This window comes from Choloepus didactylus, chromosome 2, assembly GCF_015220235.1.
Source record: "Choloepus didactylus isolate mChoDid1 chromosome 2, mChoDid1.pri, whole genome shotgun sequence".
NCBI lineage: Eukaryota > Metazoa > Chordata > Mammalia > Pilosa > Megalonychidae > Choloepus > Choloepus didactylus.
Window position 1 is genome coordinate 222,223,836 of NC_051308.1, and position 22,395 is coordinate 222,246,230.

At 45.8% G+C, this 22,395-nt stretch overlaps 1 protein-coding gene across 1 annotated transcript; it reads right to left on the reverse strand.

The window, feature by feature from the left end:
* Positions 1 to 33: 33 nt before the first annotated feature.
* Positions 34 to 22,238, reverse strand: THEMIS2 (thymocyte selection associated family member 2). Its single transcript, XM_037828015.1, has 6 exons — positions 22,118 to 22,238; positions 19,598 to 19,738; positions 9,670 to 10,080; positions 4,854 to 5,932; positions 2,641 to 2,797; positions 34 to 2,345 (listed from the first exon to the last, which is right to left on the reverse strand). The coding sequence occupies exons 1-6, from the start codon at positions 22,209 to 22,211 to the stop codon at positions 2,284 to 2,286; spliced, it is 1,944 nt and encodes a 647-aa protein (XP_037683943.1). The 5' UTR covers positions 22,212 to 22,238; the 3' UTR covers positions 34 to 2,283.
* Positions 22,239 to 22,395: the final 157 nt, after the last annotated feature.

Genomic DNA, 22,395 nt, shown 5'->3' on the forward strand with positions numbered 1-22,395 from the left:
TGGGGGGTGGGTGGGTGTAACATATGTAACAAATATTTCTCAATTTTATTGTAATTTCAGTGGTATTAATTAAACCTACAATGTTGAGCTACCATCATCATCACCATCCATTACCAAGATCTTTTCATGACATCAAACAAACTCTTGCCATTAACAACAACTTCCCATTTCTCTTCTTCCCAGCCCGTGATAACCTCTAATCTACTTTCTGTCTCTGAATTTGCTTATTCTAGATATTTCATATAAATGGAATCATCTTGCCCTTTTTAATTAGGATCTTGAGCAAGCTACTTCAGCTCCGAGAGCCCCCATTTCCTCATTTATGAAGAGAGAACAGCGTTAGTTCCTCATAAGCTTGTTTTGAAGATTAAATGAAATAAAGTCTTAAAGCTTTTAGCATTGTCATTAATATGGGTTCTAAATGCACTTCAATCTCAAATCCTTAACGATATATGATCATGTGACTGAATCCAATCAATATCTACCATTTGACCTCAAGATGAGACTTTCCAAAGGCCTGCAGCTATTCCAACCTGATCAGCTCTTTCTTGTGGGAGGGGGAGCTAGGTGAAGGATGTTTTTGACAACTCCTGAAAGTAAGCTATGCCTTGAACGGAAGAACCTATTCTGAGATAAGTTAATGAGGTGTAACATGCAAATGAGAAGTCTATAACTGCTTTAACTTGTGTTTCTAAATGAGATCTACCAGCAGCTGTGTGAAGGCTATACCCTCCTGGTTCCTAAAGTAAAAAAAAATTCTGGCTGCTCTTTTCTGTACCTGCTGAGTGGTTCTCATCTTAGGAGCTATGCAGACACCCAAACTCAGTCAACCAATGTGTTTATTTGCAAGTATGTTCATTCTTGATTATTTCCTCAAAGAAAGAAAGGACAGTGGCTAAAAACAGGTTAACAAAAATCACGTGTGTTTGAATTTGGAATGCGTGTAGGGTATTTTTATGGGTGGTGGACTTCTCTTTCTAGTGAGGCTAGTGCATTGAGGAATTTGCACTCCCTTAAATGGGTGAGGCAATGGCAGCAGTTCTGGCTGGAAGTCTTTTTTCTTTTCATAGAATTAGATGATGGTTTAGCTATTAAAAACTGCTTATTCATTAATTCAAAAAATGTTTATTGGTTTATTACTAAATATCTATTTTGTCAGCCCATTACTAAAGTATTGGGGATATAAAGCTTTATTTGGCTGCTCAGTGATACTGAATTCCTTGCATCTTGGCAGGAGTTGTATAGTGTTTTAGTTTCTTTGGCTGCAGTGGTTTGGCTTAAACAATGGGGATTTATTCACTCCTGGTTTTGAGGTTAGGAAAAAGTCCAAATCAATGCCTCATTAAGTGCTTTCTCCCTGAAGATTCTGAACCTATTTTCTAATCTTTACAATCAAGCCATTGTCTACCTCAGAGTTGAGGAGTTAGGGTTTGTAAAGGATCTGACACATGGGCAGAACTTAATAAATTATATGTTATCATTTGTTCAGAAACTCAGTTTTAGAAAGAAATCTTGGATAGTCAGTTTTAGAAAGAAATCTTGGATAGTCGCCTACATTTTTGGCAATAACTTAGGACCACCTGATCAAACCTACCAGCTTTCTGCAACCTCAGATCCCCATAAGGTTCTTCTTTATCAGTTGGCTCCCCCTAGCCTTACCACCAGTTTTGAAGACCAAGGTCCTAAGATTCTGTTCTTGAAGCCAAGTTCCCACATTCATTCATACAACACTGATTTACTAAGTACCTATCATGTGCTAGGTGCTTGGAATTCAGAGATGAAGAAGGCATAGTCCTGGTCTCTCGGGGCTTTAAGCTTGGGATTGAGGGTGGGTGGGAGGAGGGAGGCAAACATAGTAAAAGGCTCTCATGACAGTGTGAGTGGGATCCACTGGCCTGTCCTGAGAGGTGGTGGGCACTATGCTGCCATCACCAAGGTGGGCTGCCTCATTCCTCTGCACTGACCAGTGCAACAACTGGTAGGGACTCAGGATTGAGTAGAACCCACTGGAACCTCTGGATACCAAAGCTTCAAGGTTGAGGGAGGAGTCATGTGCTAGATAGTGAGCTCAAAGAAGCCAGCTTCAGTGGCAGGAGCCTAGAACCTGAGGGAAGCTGGTGCAGTGTCCATCCCTTTCAAAGTGTCTTCCACACAGCCATTCCTTGTCCACAGTCTGATTTCCATGAGGCCTTGGCCAAGAGCTTTTAAAGGCTTATAACAGTTGGCTCATATCTCTGGGATTCCCTGAGAAGCAGCTGTTAGGAAGCATGGTCCCTTCGGCACCTAGATGGTTTTTGGAAACTTTTCAAGTATTTCTTCGTAATCATGTTCATCACCATCATCATCTGCAAAAGAGGTCAAGTCAGTGGAACCACTGCTCCATCCTGAGCCCTTCACCCCCAAAAAGGCCTGCGTGCCACGGGGAGGGTAGTGCATTGGGGACTGAACTCATCTTCCTTGCTCTGACAAGGAAAGAGCAGTTGGGACCCTTTGGCCTGGGACACCCTTACAGGCTTATCCAAATGGGGACCACAGAAGGGTCTGCCTCTGGCTGAGGTTGTGGCCAACACCATCAAAGATAAGGAAGGAGTGGGGGCATGGAGGTGGGGAGGGGAGAAGCAAGGGCTGTCACAGCCTCACCTGGGTCCTGCATTCTAGGCCTTGAGGGGCTGCAGCTCTTCTTACGAGCAGGAATCTTGCTGTACACATCAAAGCTGTCCTTGGTTAACTCTGGCAAGGTGGTCTTCTTGATTCTGGGCAGCTGAGTGGGTTGCATCAGTCCTAAGACTTGAGAAGACTTTCAGGGGGGATAAAATGAGCAGAAATCAGCAGGGTCTCAAGAAATAGGCAGCAGAGTCCATGAAATGTAATTTACTTAGTGTCACTTCCTCTGCCTCCCTCACTACTTCCTTTTCAGGGTCGGATTTCTCAGGACCTCGGGTGTTTTTGCTACAAGCACATGAAACATACATTGGCAGGGGAGAAAAAAGGGCAAGGGTGGAAGATGAGGAAGGGGTTGAGTGGAAATAGGATGTTCATTCTCCACATAGGGGTTAGTCACATAGGGGTTGTTCTTTAGATCTCTTGCTGAAGGGGTAAAAGTAAAATAGAGACCTCGGGAAAGCAGTCAGAGCCTCCGAACAGCACCAGAGCTGAAAGGGCCCTAGAGGGAAGAGAGTTTGTATTGAACTCTTGCCACATGCCAGGTGCTATATGCAGATCTGCTCATTCAATCCTTAGGTGGCCTCTAAGTAGCTGTTTGATACCCAGTTTCATATAGGGAAATAAAGAGAATGTGCCTTGTCAAACTTCAGGGGATCCATAGCTGGGCCAAGGTTTGGACCCAGAACCAGGTCTGTGACCTAATTCTGGTGCTCTTTCCACCACACCATGCTTTAAAGTGCAGATTTCCTCAGCAGCAGAGAATGCTGACATCCAGAGAGGAGGAGTTACTGATTCAAGGGCAACAAGCAGGGGCTGGGCCCAAAGTAACTTCCAACAGGAGGCAAGGCTGAAACTGAGGGCCCTCAACTCGGTGCCATATTCTTTCCGGTGCTAGAAAGGGCTGCGTTTCAGATGACCCAGTCTGTTCTTTGTCCTGTTCTTTGGTAGGGGACAAAAGCATCCCCAAATAGATATGAGCCCCTCTGGGGCTGAGACTGCTCAGTATTCATCTTTTTAGCTTCCTCAACTGTAAAAAGAGAATATTAATGCCTACCTCAGAGAGCTGTTTTAAGAACTAGGTGGGACAAATTATATAAAGTGCCTGCCAGAGTAAGTACCCAATAGAGAGCAGCTAACACACACTGTGAGTGAGTGATGTCCCAGGTTTACTGGTGGGAAAGCAGATGCTCAGAACACTGGCTTGTACTGGCTACAGAGTAAGTAAACTGGGATGTAAATTAGTCTTCCTGACTTTTCCCTCTCATCTGTGACTCACTTTGGTTCAGTTCAGCAAATGCTCACTGGCACTGATAGTGCCTGCTTTAGAGAAGTTGAGGTCCCTGCCCCAGAGAACTCCCTCTAGCAGAGAGAGATTTGAGTGCAACTGACTAAAAAAAGTCTGCTTCCCTTGAGCTACGTACAACATGCAATGTGAATGCCGAAAAGGGATGGCTGTCTCTCTGCCTAGGAGGAAATTTGAGCTGAGCCTTGCCCATGGGCCTGAAGGGAGGAAGAACATTCCTAGGAAAGGAATGGTCTGGGTAAAATGCTGAGGCCGGAATCCTGGCATACTGTGGAAGCTTCAGTGGATGGTGGAAGATGAGCCTGGGATGGCAGGACTGGACTCATCTTATAAAGGCCCCTGGATGCCATGTTAACAGGTTTGCATTACCGCCTGGCACCAGGAAGCCACTGAAGGTTTCAGAAGGTGGGGCTGAGGCCCAACCATGACCAAGATTTGGGGAGGCTACTCTGACAGCTGTGGGGTGGGATTGAAGAGGCTTTTGAAACAGTGCAGGTGAAAAGTGATGAGGCTTGAACTAGGGAGTGCTGGCAGGGGTAGTGCAGAGAGGAAAAGCACAATGCACTTGGGGCAAGAATGCTTACGCTCAAGTTTAGGCTCTGCCCCTTACTAGCTGTGTGACCTTGGGTGAGTCATGGGGTCTCTGAGCCCCCATTTTCTCAACCATATAATATGGAGAATCACACCAAGCTCAGGATTGTGAGGATCAAGAACAATGGGTGAAAAAAAAAAGAACAGTGGGTGAGAAAGATGCTTTATACACTGCAGTGTTCTATAGAATTATAAGAGAAACGAGATGCCAGACAAAGAAGGGATGGCAGGATGGGCAGTGATCCCAGTTCTCTCCATGGTGACCCCTCCCAGCCCACCTTTGTTATTTTGTTACCTTGATGCCTTCCTCCCTGCTGCTCTGTTTCTTTTGCCCACTGATGCCCCGATTTTTGGGGGGCCTGGGTGGAGGCATGCAGTTCTCACAGGCTGGTAACTTCCGAAGGCGATAGTAGAAAGTATCTGTCAGCTCCTCCACTGTGACTACAGGGAGAGACCCAGCCGGCTGGCCTGGCTGCCCCTCCACGACAGTCAAGTCCAGCCATCGGGGAGGGATCTCGAAGCACATCTGGGGCTCTGAGTCCAGGCTGACCACCAAGAAGGGCTCCGTGATTTTCTCCTCCAGCCGCAAGCCCAGGAAGGAGGCCAGAGGGTCAGCAGGATGGTTGGTGTCCTTGGCCACCACCTTGACCTCACAGGGCAGTGAGAAATGGGCAGTCAGATCCGCTAGGCTATAGCGCCGGCTATCGTTCATCTCCTCCACAAAGGCGCCGGGAGTGTAGAGGGGCAGCAGAACCCGTTCCTGGTCCTCTGTCTCCTCTCCGCACTCTTCCTCCTCTTCTTCCTCTTCCTGCCCAGCCTCATCATTCAGCCGCCGACACACCAAGATGTCTGTGTCCCTGCCGTGGGCTCCATGGGCCTGGCCAGACCCCAGCACCTCCAGCCGGTCGCCCACAGCCAGCGAGGTGAACTCGGGGTTCTCCTCCTCGTCACCCTCACAGTCCTTGGTGGTAACCACCCGGAGTGGCCGGCCTGGCTGGAGAGCACTCAGGAGGTCGTAGGCCGTGGGGAACTCCCTTGGCCGCCGCCGCAGCTTGCCCTGGTAGGCCCCGGAGACCATGAAGTGTCTGGGCACCTTCCGGCCCTTGCTTGAGGCCAGAACCCGCCAGGATGGAGTGGCCTGGCCATGGATCCAGAGCCTCTGGCCCTTCTGCAAGGAGCCCATCCACGGGCTGAGGAAGACAGGGGGCCCCTCTGGAACTTCCAGGATCTCCGTGGGCAGGGGAAAGGGGCCTCCCCGGGCCAGGGCCTCACTCAGCAGCAGTGGTTTGATGAAGTGGATGTGTTGGGAGGAGGCAGTGACGTCCTCCACATCGACCTCCAGGGTGGAGGGGATCTTGACGATGGTTCTGCGCACTGTGGAGGGGGAGGTCAGCTCAGGGCACGCCACATGCTGCCCGTGCCGGGGACCCTCCAACTCTGGCAAAGAGCTTTGGCCTGGGCTTGCTGACCCCTTTCCTGTTTTCCTCTTTTCTTTCTCACCAGTATTTTCCTATTATACCAGATTCCTCACCCATTCTTTTCCTTCAACCTCTTTTTTAAAAAAAAATTACATAAAACTTTAAACAATTCTAAATGTAGAGTGAATAGTATAGTGAACCCCCATGTACCCAATACACAGCTTCAATATTTAACTCAGGGCCCATCTTCTTTCATCTGTACCCATCCCTCCATCTAGTCCCTGCCAATGGAATATTGTGAATCATTTATCTCACAATGATTACTTTAGGTCATCTGTGATTATTTCAGTTTGTGTTTCAAAAAAAAAAAAAAAAAAAGATTTTTTAAAAACCCACAACACCATTACCATATCTAAATAATAATTGACAATTCCTTAATACTGTCAAATATCCAATCAGTTCAACTACTTTTTAGAGTTTAAATTTAATTTTGAATGTAGTTTTATAAGCTGCCTTTCCAGATCCTTTCTGGATTTAACGAGATATAAAACCAAATTAAAAAAAAAAACCCTGACACAATGATCTTGGGCAACTTATTCTTCTTGGGTGTCAATTAATATGCTGATGAATAAAATCAAGATGTGCTTCTGTAAGCCTGTGATGAAAATTGACCATTCACTGTGTTACTTGAGCCACACCATGTGGAAGGCAGGGCACGGAATATTTTCCCCATTGTACAGATAAGAACACTGAGGCTTGGAGGGGTGGCAACTTCCCTTGGGTCATATTGGGATTTTTGCTCTGTGCTATATGAGTTGATAATGATTGAAAACTGGGGGATATGGGCATGTAGGGTCTCATTATACTGTTCTGTTTTTTTCTTTGAAAAGTTTGTGGATTATTTGAGCTTATTTCATTATCCAGGGCAGCCTCTCACGCCCTGCTCATCATTAAAATAACACGTGGCCAAAAGTAGAAGCAACCCAACTGTCCATTGACCAATGAATGGATAACCAAAATGTGGTATATCCATACAATGGAATATTATGCAACTATAAAAAGGAATGAAGTTCTGATACATAGTAGGTACAACATGGATGGACCTTGAAGACATTGTAGTGAAGGAAATAAGCCAGACACAAAAGGACAAATATTATAAGAGCTTACTGATATGACATATGCAAATTCAGAGTCAGAAATTAGAATACAGGTCACCAGGGGTAAGGAATAGGGGTAGCAAATAGGGAGTTAATGCTTAACGGACACAGAGTTTCTGTTTGGGGTTGGAAAAGTTTTGGTAATGGTTGGTGGTGACAGTTGCACAACACTAAATGTAATTAACACCACTGAACTGTATACTCGAAAGAGGTTAAAATGGGAAATTTTATGTTGCATATATCTTGCCACAATAAATATTAAAAAAACAAACTTAGAACTGTACAACAAAGAGTGAACCCTAATGTAAACAACAAACTTTAGCCTAATATTGAGTCATCAATTGTTAACAAATAGTACTATAATGAAGCAAAATATTAATAATGGGGGGGAAGCCATTGTGGAATTCACTCTCCAGTAAGAAATAAAGATTGCTATTGAAAAAAAAAAAAAACAAAACACCACCTGGCTCCCCAGATTGTGGTCTCTTACTACCATTTCCCACTAAAAGGGTCCAGGGCTCCCTGGGACAGAGCTATATTCAGTTCCTAAGTGCTCAAGATGAGCCGGGAACATCTTATACTAGAAAGCAAGCATGGTCCATCCAAGACCATGCAGACATGTCAAAAGGATTCAGAGACCAACTTGAAAAAGCTCCCACTGGCCAAAGATGAGAGAATTTGAGCATCAATACGAACAATACTTTCAGTGGACTGAAACACATAAAAACACTGAATCTCTAAGTTCATAATGATTAAAAATAAAGCAACAAAATAATCACCTCTGAAGGATGCCAGAGAGCCAACTTATTTTAAAAACTGGTAAACAAAAGGAAAGAATCAAGCATTTGTCCTGTATTTCCTGTTCTGTACCTAACAGTAACCAAAGGGTAGATGAAGGAAAGTTTCTCTTTATTGACTTTCTCCAGCTAATAAATACAGTATTAAAATATCTAGTTTGCAACTCCTAATGAAATAATGGATCTTGGCAATGATGATCAGTAATGCTCACATTGCAAAAACAGCGGCAATGAAAAACTATCTTGCATCTGATCAAATCTCTGGATGTAAGTACCAGTTTACAGGTGTGCAGAAGAGAGTTGCATAGCAGGCCTGAAACTGCTGCCCTTAGAGAGGCCTGCTTGCTGGGCTGGCACCTGGCTGGTGTCTGGGAACTTTGATTTGGGAAGGGTTCCCACCATTCCCTGATAAGAGTGGCTCTCTGTGCCTACACTGTACAAAGGGGTTTATGCTGAACACCTGCTTTCTTTCTGGGAGCCTGATATTTGGGTACGTGCTAGGCAGTGGGTGCTTACGTGACCAGCCCCCCAATAAAAACCCAGGCACTGAGTCTCTTAGGAGCTCATTTCACACACGTTGTCCAGCTTGTTGCCGGAAGAGTTGCGCGTGTAACTCCACTAGGAGAGGGATCTTGGAAGCTTGCACACAGTTTCCCTCAGACTGTGCCCCCATGTACCTTTCTCCTTTGCTGATGTTGCTTTGTAGCCTTTCACTGTAATAAATCAGCCAGGAGTACTCTTAAAAGAGATTTAAGAGACATAATTGCAATGTGTGAATCTTATGTGGATCCTGATCTGAATAAACTAAATAAATAAAAAAAAAGGATAAGACCAGAGGAGATTCAAACACCAAATGGATATATGGTGGTATTAAGGAGTTGTGGCTATTTTTTTTTTTTTTGGTGTGATGATGGCATTGTGGATTTCTTTTTAAAAATCCATTTTTTAAAAGAGCTACGCATTGGAGTATTTACAAAATAAATTATATGATAATAATGGGGGGCAGCAGGTAAAACAAGTCAGGCCATAAGTTGATAATTGTGCTGTTGGATGATAGGGTCGTGGGGGATTCATGATACCCCTTTTCAACATGTTTGGAATGTTCCATAATTAAAAAGGTTTAAGAGTTTTTGTTTTGTTTTTTAAAAAGGGCAAAGAATCCCCACCTGGCTCTGTGGTTTGCCAGCAAACCTAACTGCTCCCGAGGTAACTGGCAGGGAGCTGAATCTCAAACTTGCCATGCCCTAGGGATTCCACCTTGGCTCAGGCTTGGCCTCTGACAGGCTGGCCCTGTACAGTGTCCCCTCTGCCTCACCACCCTGCCCTGGCTCGCTGCCCAGCCTGCACCGACACCAGCTGGGAGATTCACTTGGACACGGGAGCCTGTCTTGAAGGACTTACAGGAGCGATCCCACTCTCCCCCAGAGTCAGGAAAAGTATGTTTCTTCCCAGCAACTGCTCAAGTTTTTACTTTGTGACACAGAATCTGTACTAGCTGCTAGCCGGCACAGAACCCACCTTTTGCCCAGTTCCAAAAAGTACATGGGACCTCACCTTTTTGTTATTTCCCTATCTCCTTTTACACCTAATTTCCCACTTATTTGGGAATCTCTATTCGGATGGGTGTATTCTGCTGTAGACTGGGTAAGCCACCTGGGCACTCCCTGGACTATCCCTGGGGGGAAGGGACCCTCCTTCCCTCCCTCACAAGCCCCTTCCCAAGTCCCTGGGCAACTCACTGTGCATGATGGCGTGGACCTCATATTGGGGCCTCAGGATCAGGGAGCTCCAGGGCAGTGCGGGGCAGGTGAGGGGAAGGTCCCTCAGGGCTGGGTCCTGCAAGGCCTGGAGCAGGGTCCGGGGGCCACCAGCCGCCTGCTTCCAGAAGGGCCCCTTCTGGGACAGGGGCAGGTGCAGAATGACCTGCTGGGCCCCTGTGCCCAGCAGACAGCGGGCACAGAGGGTCCCCAAGTGCATTTCCACAGCCTCAAGTATGAGGGGCTGGTCCTCAGGCACCACCCTGCCCTCCGTGGCGATGCTATGGGTTGACATGAAGCAAATGGGTAGCTGATTGGACCACTGGGTTGCAGAAGAGACCAGCTCCTCCAGGGTTCTGTAGCTCTGGAGGCCAGTGAGGGGGCTGAAGTAGCCTGTAGGGTACAACAGAGGGTATGAGAGTCACTGGGCATGGGGGGTGGGGGGCTTTTTTGGGGCCAGTGCTGCATACCAGGCTCTCATCCAGCCTGGCAGATACGCAGCCAAAATCCCCCAAGGACAGATGCCAAGGGTGGATCTGAATCTGGACATCCTGGCTGCAAGGCTGAGGGTTGGGAGGTAGCAAGGGACAGTGTGTGAATGGATAGTGAGGGGCAGGGGAGGGGACAACTTTTCCCGGGACAGACAGGCACGGACACAAAGGCACTGTTGCCAGAGACACGCTGACGACTCCCACGGTTTCCCACCTCCTGACTCCCTCTGCCTCAAACTCTGTCAGCCTGTCATGCACGTATAATAATATATATTCGTGTGTGTGTGTGTGTGTGTGTGTGTGGAGAGAGAGGGATGGGAAAGAAAGCAAATGCATCAAAATGTAACAATTGATGAATCTGAATGAAGAGTATATGTGAGTTCTAACAAGTCTGTAGATGGAAATTATTTCAAAATAAAAAAGTAAGAACAAAACCTCAAATATAGAATAAAGCATATCACTTCCATTTTTAAACTTTCCTTGGCTCTTCAATGCTTTCAAAATAAAGGCCAAAATGTGTCAGCATACCGCACAAGCTCCATGGTGATCTGGCTCCTGCTTACCTCCTCATCGCTTACCCCTCACCTTAAATCCATGCCCTTGCACTTTCGGTTCTAGCAATCATAATTTGGTGATAAGAGCAAGTCCTCAGAGTGTGCCTGCTGGGGGCCAGGGCCTGTTCTAAGCACTTCATGCATGTTAGCTCCTTTAATCCTCACATCAAGCCCGATTATCCCCATTCCACAGAAGAGGAAACTGAGGCACAGAGAGGTCATATGAACTTGCCCAAGACCACAGCCAGTGGCTGGTAGAGCCTAGAGCTGCATCCAGGATCTTGGCTCCAGGATCTGGGATCTATGATCCACCACACTATGGGCTTCCTGCAATAACTGAGCTGCTAAAAGTTTTTCAAGCACCAAATGCTCTACCCAGGATCCTTCCTCCAGTCGCTCTGCCCTTAAAACACAGCTCAGGGCGGGGCAAGATGGCAGACTGGTGAGCTGTAAGTTTTAGTTACTCCTCCAGGAAAGTAGGTAAAAAGCCAGGAACTGCGTGGACTGGACACCACAGAGCAATCTGTCTTTGGGCATACTTCATACAACACTCATGAAAATGTCGAACTGCTGAGATCAGCGAAATCTGTAAGTTTTTGCGGCCAGGGGACCCGCACCCCTCCCTGCCAGGCTCAGTCCCAGGGGAGGAGGGGCTGCCAGCTCCGGGAAGGAGAAGGGAGAACTGCAGTGGTAGCCCTTCTCGGAAACTCATTCTACTGATTCAAACTCCAACCATAGATAGACTGAGACCAGACACCAGAGAATCTGAGAGCTGCCAGCCCAGCAGAGAGGAGACAGGCATAGAAAAAAAAAAATAACACGAAAAACTCGAAAATAAAAGCAGAGGATTTTTGGAGTTCTGGTGAACACAGAAAGGGGAAGGGCGGAGCTCAGGCCTTGAGGCACATATGCAAATCCCGAAGAAAAGCTGATCTCTCTGCCCTGTGGACCTTTCCTTAATGGCCCTGGTTGCTTTGTCTCTTAGCATTTCAATAACCCATTAGATCTCTGAGGAGGGCCATTTTTTTTTTTTTTTTTTTTTTAATCCTTTTTTCTTTTTCTAAAACAATTACTCTAAGAAGCCCAATACAGAAAGCTTCAAAGAATTGCAATTTGGGCACGTCAAGTCAAGAGCAGAACTAAGAGAGCTCTGAGACAAAAGGCAATAATCCAGTGGCTGAGAAAATTCACTAAACACCACAACTTCACAAGAAAAGGGGGGTGTCCGCTCACAGCCACCATCCTGGTGGACAGGAAACACTCCTGCCCATCGCCAGCCCCATAGCCCAGAGCTGCCCCAGACAACCCAGTGTGACGGAAGTGCTTCAAATAACAGGCACACACCACAAAACTGGGCGTGGACATTAGCCTTCCCTGCAACCTCAGCTGATTGTCCCAGAGCTGGGAAGGTGGAGCAGTGTGAATTAACAAAGCCCCATTCAGCCATCATTTGAGCAGACTGGGAGCCTCCCTACACAGCCCAGCAGCCCAGAACTGCCCTGGGGGGACGGCACACACCTGTGACATAGCACAGTCATCCCTCAACAGAGGACCCGGGGTGCACAGCCTGGAAGAGGGGCCCACTTGCAAGTCTCAGGAGCCATACGCCAATACCAAGGACTTGTGGGTCAGTGGCAGAGACAAACTGTGGCAGGACTGAACTGAAGGATTAGACTATTGCAGCAGCTTTAAAACTCTAGGATCATCAGGGAGATTTGATTGTTAGGGCCACCCCCCCTCCCCGACTGCCCAGAAACATGCCCCACACACAGGGCAGGCAACACCAACTACACACGCAAGCTTGGTACACCAATTGGGCCCCACAAGACTCACTCCCCCACTCACCAAAAAAAAGGCTAAGCAGGGGAGAACTGGCTTGTGGAGAACAGGTGGCTCGTGGACGCCACCTGCTGGTTAGTTAGAGAAAGTGTACTCCACGAAGCTGTAGATCTGATAAATTAGAGATAAGGACTTCAATTGGTCTACAAACCCTAAAAGAACCCTATCAAGTTCAGCAAATGCCACAAGGCCAAAAACAATAGAAAATTATAAAGCATATGAAAAAACCAGACGATATGGAAAACCCAAGCCCAAGCACCCAAATCAAAAGACCAGAAGAGACACAGCACCTAGAGCAGCTACTCAAAGAACTAAAGATGAACAATGAGACCATAGTACGGGATATGAAGGAAATCAAGAAGACTCTAGAAGAGCATAAAGAAGACATTGTAAGACTAAATAAAAAAATGGATGATCTTATGAAAATTAAAGAAACTGTTGACCAAATTAAAAAGATTCTGGACACTCATAGTACAAGACTAGAGGAAGTTGAACAACGAATCAGTGACCTGGAAGATGACAGAATGGAAAATGAAAGCATAAAAGAAAGAATGGGGAAAAAAATTGAAAAAATCGAAATGGACCTCAGGGATATGATAGATAATATGAAACGTCCAAATATAAGACTCATTGGTGTCCCAGAAGGGGAAGAAAAGGGTAAAGGTCTAGGAAGAGTATTCAAAGAAATTGTTGGGGAAAACTTCCCAAATCTTCTAAACAACATAAATACACAAATCATAAATGCTCAGCGAACTCCAAATAGAATAAATCCAAATAAACCCACTCCGAGACATATACTGATCACACTGTCAAACACAGAAGAGAAGGAGCAAGTTCTGAAAGCAGCAAGAGAAAAGCAATTCACCACATACAAAGGAAACAGCATAAGACTAAGTAGTGACTACTCAGCAGCCACCATGGAGGCAAGAAGGCAGTGGCACGATATATTTAAAATTCTGAGTGAGAAAAATTTCCAGCCAAGAATACTTTATCCAGCAAAGCTCTCCTTCAAATTTGAGGGAGAGCTTAAATTTTTCACAGACAAACAAATGCTGAGAGAATTTGCTAACAAGAGACCTGCCCTACTGGAGATACTAAAGGGAGCCCTACAGACAGAGAAACAAAGACAGGACAGAGAGACTTGGAGAAAGGTTCAGTACTAAAGAGATTCGGTATGGGTACAATAAAGGATATTAATAGAGAGAGGGAAAAATATGGCAGACATAAACCAAAGGAAAAGATGGCCGTTTCAAGAAATGCCTTCACGGTTTTAACGTTGAATGTAAATGGATTAAACTCCCCAATTAAAAGATATAGATTCGCAGAATGGATCAAAAAAAATGAACCATCAATATGTTGCATACAAGAGACTCATCTTAGACACAGGGACACAAAGAAACTGAAAGTGAAAGGATGAAAAAAAATATTTCATGCAAGCCACAGCCAAAAGAAAGCAGGTGTAGCAATATTAATCTCAGATAAAATAGACTTCAAATGCAGGGATGTTTTGAGAGACAAAGAAGGCCACTACATACTAATAAAAGGGGCAATTCAGCAAGAAGAAATAACAATCGTAAATGTCTATGCACCCAATCAAGGTGCCACAAAATACATGAGAGAAACACTGGCAAAACTAAAGGAAGCAATTGATGTTTCCACAATAATTGTGGGAGACTTCAACACATCACTCTCTCCTATAGATAGATCAACCAGACAGAAGACCAATAAGGAAATTGAAAACCTAAACAATTTGATAAATGAATTAGATTTAACAGACATCTACAGGACATTACATCCCAAATCACCAGGATACACATACTTCTCTAGTGCTCACGGAACTTTCTCCAGAATAGATCATATGCTGGGACATAAAACAAGCCTCAATAAATTTAAAAAGATTGAAATTATTCAAAGCACATTCTCTGACCACAATGGAATACAATTAGAAGTCAATAACCATCAGAGACTTAGAAAATTCACAAATACCTGGAGGTTAAACAACACACTCCTAAACAATCAGTGGGTTAAAGAAGAAATAGCAAGAGAAATTGCTAAATATATAGAGACGAATGAAAATGAGAACACAACATACCAAAACCTATGGGATGCAGCAAAAGCAGTGCTAAGGGGGAAATTTATAGCACTAAACGCATATATTAAAAAGGAAGAAAGAGCCAAAATCAAAGAACTAATGGATCAACTGAAGAAGCTAGAAAATGAACAGCAAACCAATCCTAAACCAAATACAAGAAAAGAAATAACAAGGATTAAAGCAGAAATAAATGACATAGAGAACAAAAAAACAATAGAGAGGATAAATATCACCAAAAGTTGGTTCTTTGAGAAGATCAACAAGATTGACAAGCCCCTAGCTAGACTGACAAAATCAAAAAGAGAGAAGACCCATATAAACAAAATAATGAATGAAAAAGGTGACATAACTGCAGATCCTGAAGAAATTAAAAAAATTATAAGAGGATATTATGAACAATTGTATGGCAACAAACTGGATAATGTAGAAGAAATGGACAATTTCCTGGAAACATATGAACAACCTAGACTGACCAGAGAAGAAATAGAAGACCTCAACCAACCCATCACAAGCAAAGAGATCCAATCAGTCATCAAAAATCTTCCCACAAATAAATGCCCAGGGCCAGATGGCTTCACAGGGGAATTCTACCAAACTTTCCAGAAAGAACTGACACCAATCTTACTCAAACTCTTTCAAAACATTGAAAAAAATGGAACACTACCTAACTCATTTTATGAAGCTAACATCAATCTAATACCAAAACCAGGCAAAGATGCTACAAAAAAGGAAAACTACCGGCCAATCTTCCTAATGAATATAGATGCAAAAATCCTCAACAAAATACTTGCAAATCGAATCCAAAGACACATTAAAAAAATCATACACCATGACCAAGTGGGGTTCATTCCAGGCATGCAAGGATGGTTCAACATAAGAAAAACAATCAATGTATTACAACACATTAAAAACTCGAAAGGGAAAAATCAATTGATCATCTCCATAGATGCTGAAAAAGCATTTGACAAAATCCAACATCCCTTTTTGATAAAAACACTTCAAAAGGTAGGAATTGAAGGAAACTTCCTCAACATGATAAAGAGCATATATGAAAAACCCACAGCCAGCATAGTACTCAATGGTGAGAGACTGAAAACCTTCCCTCTAAGATCAGGAACAAGACAAGGATGCCCGCTGTCACCACTGTTATTCAACATTGTGCTGGAAGTGCTAGCCAGGGCAATCCGGCAAGACAAAGAAATAAAAGGCATCCAAATTGGAAAAGAAGAAGTAAAACTGTCATTGTTTGCAGATGATATGATCTTATATCTAGAAAACCCTGAGAAATCAACGATACACCTACTAGAGCTAATAAACAAATTTAGCAAAGTAGCGGGATACAAGATTAATGCACATAAGTCAGTAATGTTTCTATATGCTAGAAATGAACAAACTGAAGAGACACTCAAGAAAAAGATACCATTTTCAATAGCAACTAAAAAAATCAAGTACCTAGGAATAAACTTAACCAAAGATGTAAAAGACCTATACAAAGAAAACTACATAACTCTACTAAAAGAAATAGAAGGGGACCTTAAAAGATGGAAAAATATTCCATGTTCATGGATAGGAAGGCTAAATGTCATTAAGATGTCAATTCTACCCAAACTCATCTACAGATTCAATGCAATCCCAATCAAAATTCCAACAACCTACTTTGCAGACTTGGAAAAGCTAGTTATCAAATTTATTTGGAAAGGGAAGATGCCTCGAATTGCTAAAGACACTCTAAAAAAGAAAAACGAAGTGGGAGGACTTACACTCCCTGACTTTGAAGCTTATTATAAAGCCACAGTTGCCAAAACAGCATGGTACTGGCACAAAGATAGACATATAGATCAATGGAATCGAATTGAGAATTCAGAGATAGACCCTCAGATCTATGGCCGACTGATCTTTGATAAGGCCCCCAAAGTCACTGAACTGAGCCATAATGGTCTTTTCAACAAATGGGGCTGGGAGAGTTGGATATCCATATCCAAAAGAATGAAAGAGGACCCCTACCTCACCCCCTACACAAAAATTAACTCAAAATGGACCAAAGATCTCAATATAAAAGAAAGTACCATAAAACTCCTAGAAGATAATGTAGGAAAACATCTTCAAGACCTTGTATTAGGCGGCCACTTCCTAGACTTTACACCCAAAGCACAAGCAACAAAAGAGAAAATAGATAAATGGGGACTCCTCAAGCTTAGAAGTTTCTGCACCTCAAAGGAATTTCTCAAAAAGGTAAAGAGGCAGCCAACTCAATGGGAAAAAATTTTTGGAAACCATGTATCTGACAAAAGACTGATATCTTGCATATACAAAGAAATCCTACAACTCAATGACAATAGTACAGACAGCCCAATTATAAAATGGGCAAAAGATATGAAAAGACAGTTCTCTGAAGAGGAAATACAAATGGCCAAGAAACACATGAAAAAATGTTCAGCTTCACTAGCTATTAGAGAGATGCAAATTAAGACCACAATGAGATACCATCTAACACCGGTTAGAATGGCTGCCATTAAACAATCAGGAAACTACAAATGCTGGAGGGGATGTGGAGAAATTGGAACTCTTATTCATTGTTGGTGGGACTGTATAATGGTTCAGCCACTCTGGAAGTCAGTCTGGCAGTTCCTTAGAAAACTAGATATAGAACTACCATTCGATCCAGCGATTGCACTTCTCGGTATATACCCGGAAGATCGGAAAGCAGTGACACGAACAGATATCTGCACGCCAATGTTCATAGCAGCATTATTCGCAATTGCCAAGAGATGGAAACAACCCAAATGTCCTTCAACAGATGAGTGGATAAATAAAATGTGGTATATACACACGATGGAATACTACGCGGCAGTAAGAAGGAACGATCTGGTGAAACATATGACAACATGGATGAACCTTGAAGACATAATGCTGAGCGAAATAAGCCAGGCACAAAAAGAGAAATATTATATGCTACCACTAATGTGAACTTTGAAAAATGTAAAACAAATGGTTTATAATGTAGAATGTAGGGGAACTAGCAATAGAGAGCAATTAAGGAAGGGGGAACAATAATCCAAGAAGAACAGATAAGCTAACGTTCTGGGGATGCCCAGAAATGACTATGGTCTGTTAATTTCTGAGGGATATAGTAGGAACAAGTTCACAGAAATGTTGCTATATTAGGTAACTTTCTTGGGGTAAAGTAGGAACATGTTGGAAGTTAAGCAGTTATCTTAGGTTAGTTGTCTTTTTCTTACCCCCTTGTTATGGTCTCTTTGAAATGTTCTTTTATTGTATGTTTGTTTTCTTTTTAACTTTTTTTTTCATACAGTTGATTTAAAAAGGAAGGGAAAGTTAAAAAAAAAAAAAAAAACAAGGAAAAAAAAAAAAGATGTAGTGCCCCCTTGAGGAGCCTGTGGAGAATGCAGGGGTATTTGCCTACCCCACCTCCATGGTTGCTAACATGACCACAGACATAGGGGACTGGTGGTTTGATGGGTTGAGCCCTCTACCATAAGTTTTACCCTTGGGAAGACGGTTGCTGCAAAGGAGAGGCTAGGCCTCCCTATATTTGTGCCTAAGAGTCTCCTCCTGATTGCCTCTTTGTTGCTCAGATGTGGCCCTCTCTCTCTGGCTAAGCCAACTTGAAAGGTGAAATCACTGCCCTCCCCCCTACATGGGATCAGACACCCAGGGGAGTGAATCTCCCTGGCAACGTGGAATATGACTCCCAGGGAGGAATGTAGACCCGGTATCGTGGGACGGAGAACATCTTCTTGACCAAAAGGGGGATGTGAAAGGAAATGAAATAAGCTTCAGTGGCAGAGAGATTCCTAAATGAGCCGAGAGATCACTCTGGTGGGCACTCTTACGCACACTTTAGACAACCCTTTTTAGGTTCTAAAGAATTGGGGTAGCTGGTGGTGGATACCTGAAACTATCAAACTACAACCCAGAACCCATGAATCTCGAAGACAGTTGTATAAAAATGTAGCTTATGAGGGGTGACAGTGGGATTGGGAATGCCATAAGGACCACACTCCACTTTGTCTAGTTTATGGATGGATGTGTAGAAAAGTAGGGGAAGGAAACAAACAGACAAAAGTACCCAGTGTTCTTTTTTACTTCAATTGCTCTTTTTCACTCTAATTATTATTCTTGTTATTTTTGTGTGTGTGCTAATGAAGGTGTCAGGGATTGATTTAGGTGATGAATGTACAACTATGTAATGGTACTGTAAACAATCGAAAGTACAATTTGTTTTGTATGACTGCATGGTATGTGAATATATCTCAATAAAATGATGATTAAAAAAAAAAGCAATCGTCTTGCTCTAGCTTTGCTCAAAATAAAAACAAACCTTTTCTAAAAAAAAAAAAAAAAAAAAAAAACGCAGCTCAGACATCACCTCCGTGGGAGGCCTTTGCAGACCCCTGAGGCAGGGTCCCCCACTGCCCCTCCACTGTGGCTGCACGGAGCTCTCCCTAATGCTTCTGCTACTCAGGAGCAGCCCACCTCTCGCTGCCTGGTCATGTGTCCATCTCCGTGCTGTCCTGGAAGCCCCTGCTGCACCTCGCCCATCCTGTCCCCCCAGCCCCAGCATGCAGTGGGTATCAGTCAATGTTTGGTGAGTGACTGAGTGAACCCAGAGACAGGTACCTGGACAAAGACAAACACAAAGAACTCAAAGAAAGTCCCAGCCTAGAGGCAGATGTCACCAGAGAGACCAACATGGAGATGAGGGCAGCCATGCCAGGCTTAGGGCATTATCGGACCACTCCGAGGATATTTGCGGGTCTCGAGGCAGAGTGGTGGTGGGTGAGAGAGCCACTGCGCAAACCCAGAGGGGTGGGAGTGCAACCCAGGATTGGGGGATTGGCGAGCCTGCGAGTGTGTCTGCAGATGTTCCTGGAAGGTGCTGGCGCGGCCAGAGACAGAGGGGTCTGCCTTACCCTGGAAGTTGGGGGCGAGCTCCATGGTCTGGCCCGTCCCTGGGTTCTCACAGACCACCTTCTGGAGGCGAACCTGGGTGACCTTGATCAGGTCCCCTGTAGAGAGGCAGCACTCATTCCCAGAGATCTCGTAGATGGAACCTGGGGAGACATGGACTCAGTTTCCCTATTTACCCTGTTTCCCAACAAGCTTTGCTCTGCCACACCTTTGCAAACGCTGTTCCCTCTGCCTGGAATGCCCTTCCCTGCCTCATGTCCACTGGCTCAGCAGTCCCCAGGCAGCAGAAATCGCATCTGCCTTCTCTTAGCATTGTGCATACCCCTCTGTGGGTGCTTCTCTGCCCTGTTTCACATCTCCGGCCCTGCTAAACTTAGTTTACAGGATGGGGCTGATTCATCTCAGCATCTCTGCAGCCAGCACAACCTCTAAATGTGTATTAGACCCATGCATGAGTAAGCACCCACTGACTCCCAACTGCCTTATGGTACAGCTACAAAGCCAGGCTCAGAGAAGGTCAGTGGCTCCCCCAAGGTCATATACAACCAGGGTTGGAACTCGGCTCTCCCATCACCCATCCTGGTGCTCATCTTCTTCAGAAGAGTTGTTTTTAAAGGAAGCACGAACAGGACTGAGGGTCGCTGATAGGGTGAGGCTGAGTGGGCAGAGTTCTGGGCCCTCAGTTTCAAGCAGAGCAGCCCCACTTCCCTGGTTTAAAAGGAGCTTAAAGCAGTGCCTGGAACAAAGATCACAAACACACACATACACAGTGCTCCAGATCTCCATTCAGCTGATGTGGGTAGGAAACTGCAGTGGGCAGAGCCTCAGAGGCCACCTGACCCCAGCCCCAGCCCCAGGGCAGCCCCAGCAGGACCCTTAACTTCTGCTGGGAGAAACTGATGAAAACCCCACTCCCTCTCCCCAGGAAAACACTCACAAGCTCATAAAACACCCAGCTCTGTCTACAATTTCATGGGTAGACCGTCCAGGTTGGTGAGAACAGAAGCTGAGGGGCTGTGCACTTACAATCTACTTGGCAAAGGCTAAAGGCTGCATTTAAGCTCCACGACTGCTCTTGGATAGACAGTTCCCATTTCCTAAATACAGAAACTGAGGGGGTTGCCCAAGATCATCAACTAATAGGATGCAGAATTGGTTGGTTTGCCTCCAAAGCTGGTGCTCTTACCCCCGCTGCTGTGCCGCCTCTGAGCGTCCGGCCAGCCGCCTGCCCGTGTGGGTGTCGCCAAGTGTCTTCTGCCACTCCCACCCCCATCTATGCACCTGCACCCCATTCAGTCCTTCCTCTCTCATCTCCCTAACTTCCGCCACCTTCCACCACCCTGTGAACCCAGGTCGGGCGGAATGAGGAAACTCAGGCGTGGTGAAACACGGTGCACAGCAGACGTCGGGGGGGACCAGGGGCTTGATTCTCCCGCTGGGGGAAGAGCAAAATTTAGATGACAGGTGCCTGCACGGAGCCCCCAGAGGGTAGAGCCAGGATTTGGGCCCAGATCTGTCAGAGACCCAAGTGTACCTAGTGCAACCCACTGTGTGGTGATGGCCCCTTCTGCCCCCTGTGCGGTCCTTCCTGCGTCTCAGCCTTGGTCTGGAACCCCACTTGGGGCCTCAGAACACATTAATGGAAGATGCTGTTGACGCAGCAAATTCCTCCAACCGGGGGACAGGAGGGAGCAGGGCAGCCATGCATTAGTTTGCTGTCTAAAGAAGGCGCCTGTGCCCCCACATGGCACCTCTCTGTTCCCCTTTTCCTCCTGCCTCCCCCACTCAGAAGCCCACAACTCCCCCAGGGCAGCCCCAGCCTCCCAGCCGCCGAGCAGCCGTCCCTTCCCTTCCACTGCTCGCCAATCCCTCACCTCTTGCTCTTTCAGGCAATTACTCGGGATTGAACCCTTGCTGAGCGGACTGTGGCCAAGGGACAGATGTGCGAGCCCTGCAAGAAGCAGAGAGCCGCCTCAGGGGAAACCTCCCTGAGGAAGAGCCATTTAAAGTTGAGAATGAAGGGGTTGTTTAGGTGAAGTGCTGCCCGTCGCTAAGCGGAGGCAAAAGCCAGAGGAAGGACCGAGGGACTGAAGGGACCCTAGGAAGAGGGGCGTCAATGGGGAGGAGTAAAAGGACACGGGGGCACAAGAATTGAAACGAAGAATTGAAGACAAGCTGTCTGACCGGTCACTTAAGAATCAAGCAACATCTGCGCATCATTGGCGCCCTAATGCTGCGCCCCGGGCAACTAGGAGCTCAATAAATGGGCTCGGTGATTCCAGCCCGGCTTGGATCGGTTCCACCCACCTTCCGTGCCTGAGGTCATTGACTTAGCATCACCACCCTGCGGGATCGGTCAGCGACCCCATTCCCCATTGCACGGAAGAAGAAGCTGAGGCCCAGAGAGGTTGAGTGTGTTCCCCCAGAACACACAGCTCGGGCAGGGGCGGCGTCAGGATTCGAACCCGGGAGCAGTTTCCCGGGCTTCGAACGCCCTCGCAGCGCCTCTGGCCCCCACTCACCCTGGAAGTAGACCCCCGAGAAGACCCGCAGCACGCGCGGGAGGGAGGCTGGGTCCAGGGCGCGCACAAAGTCCTGCAGCGGCACGGGCTCCATGGTGCGGCGCGGCTCGCGGGGACAGAGAGTGAGGCCGGCGACGCCCGCGCAGAGCCGCAGCCCCGCCCCCGCGGGGTGGGGAGCGGGAACCCGAAGCCCGCGCTCTTGCGCAAGCCACTTCCTCCTCCCGGCCTCAGTTTCCTCATCTCTAAAATGGGGCCTAGATACCCACCTTTCTCGTTGG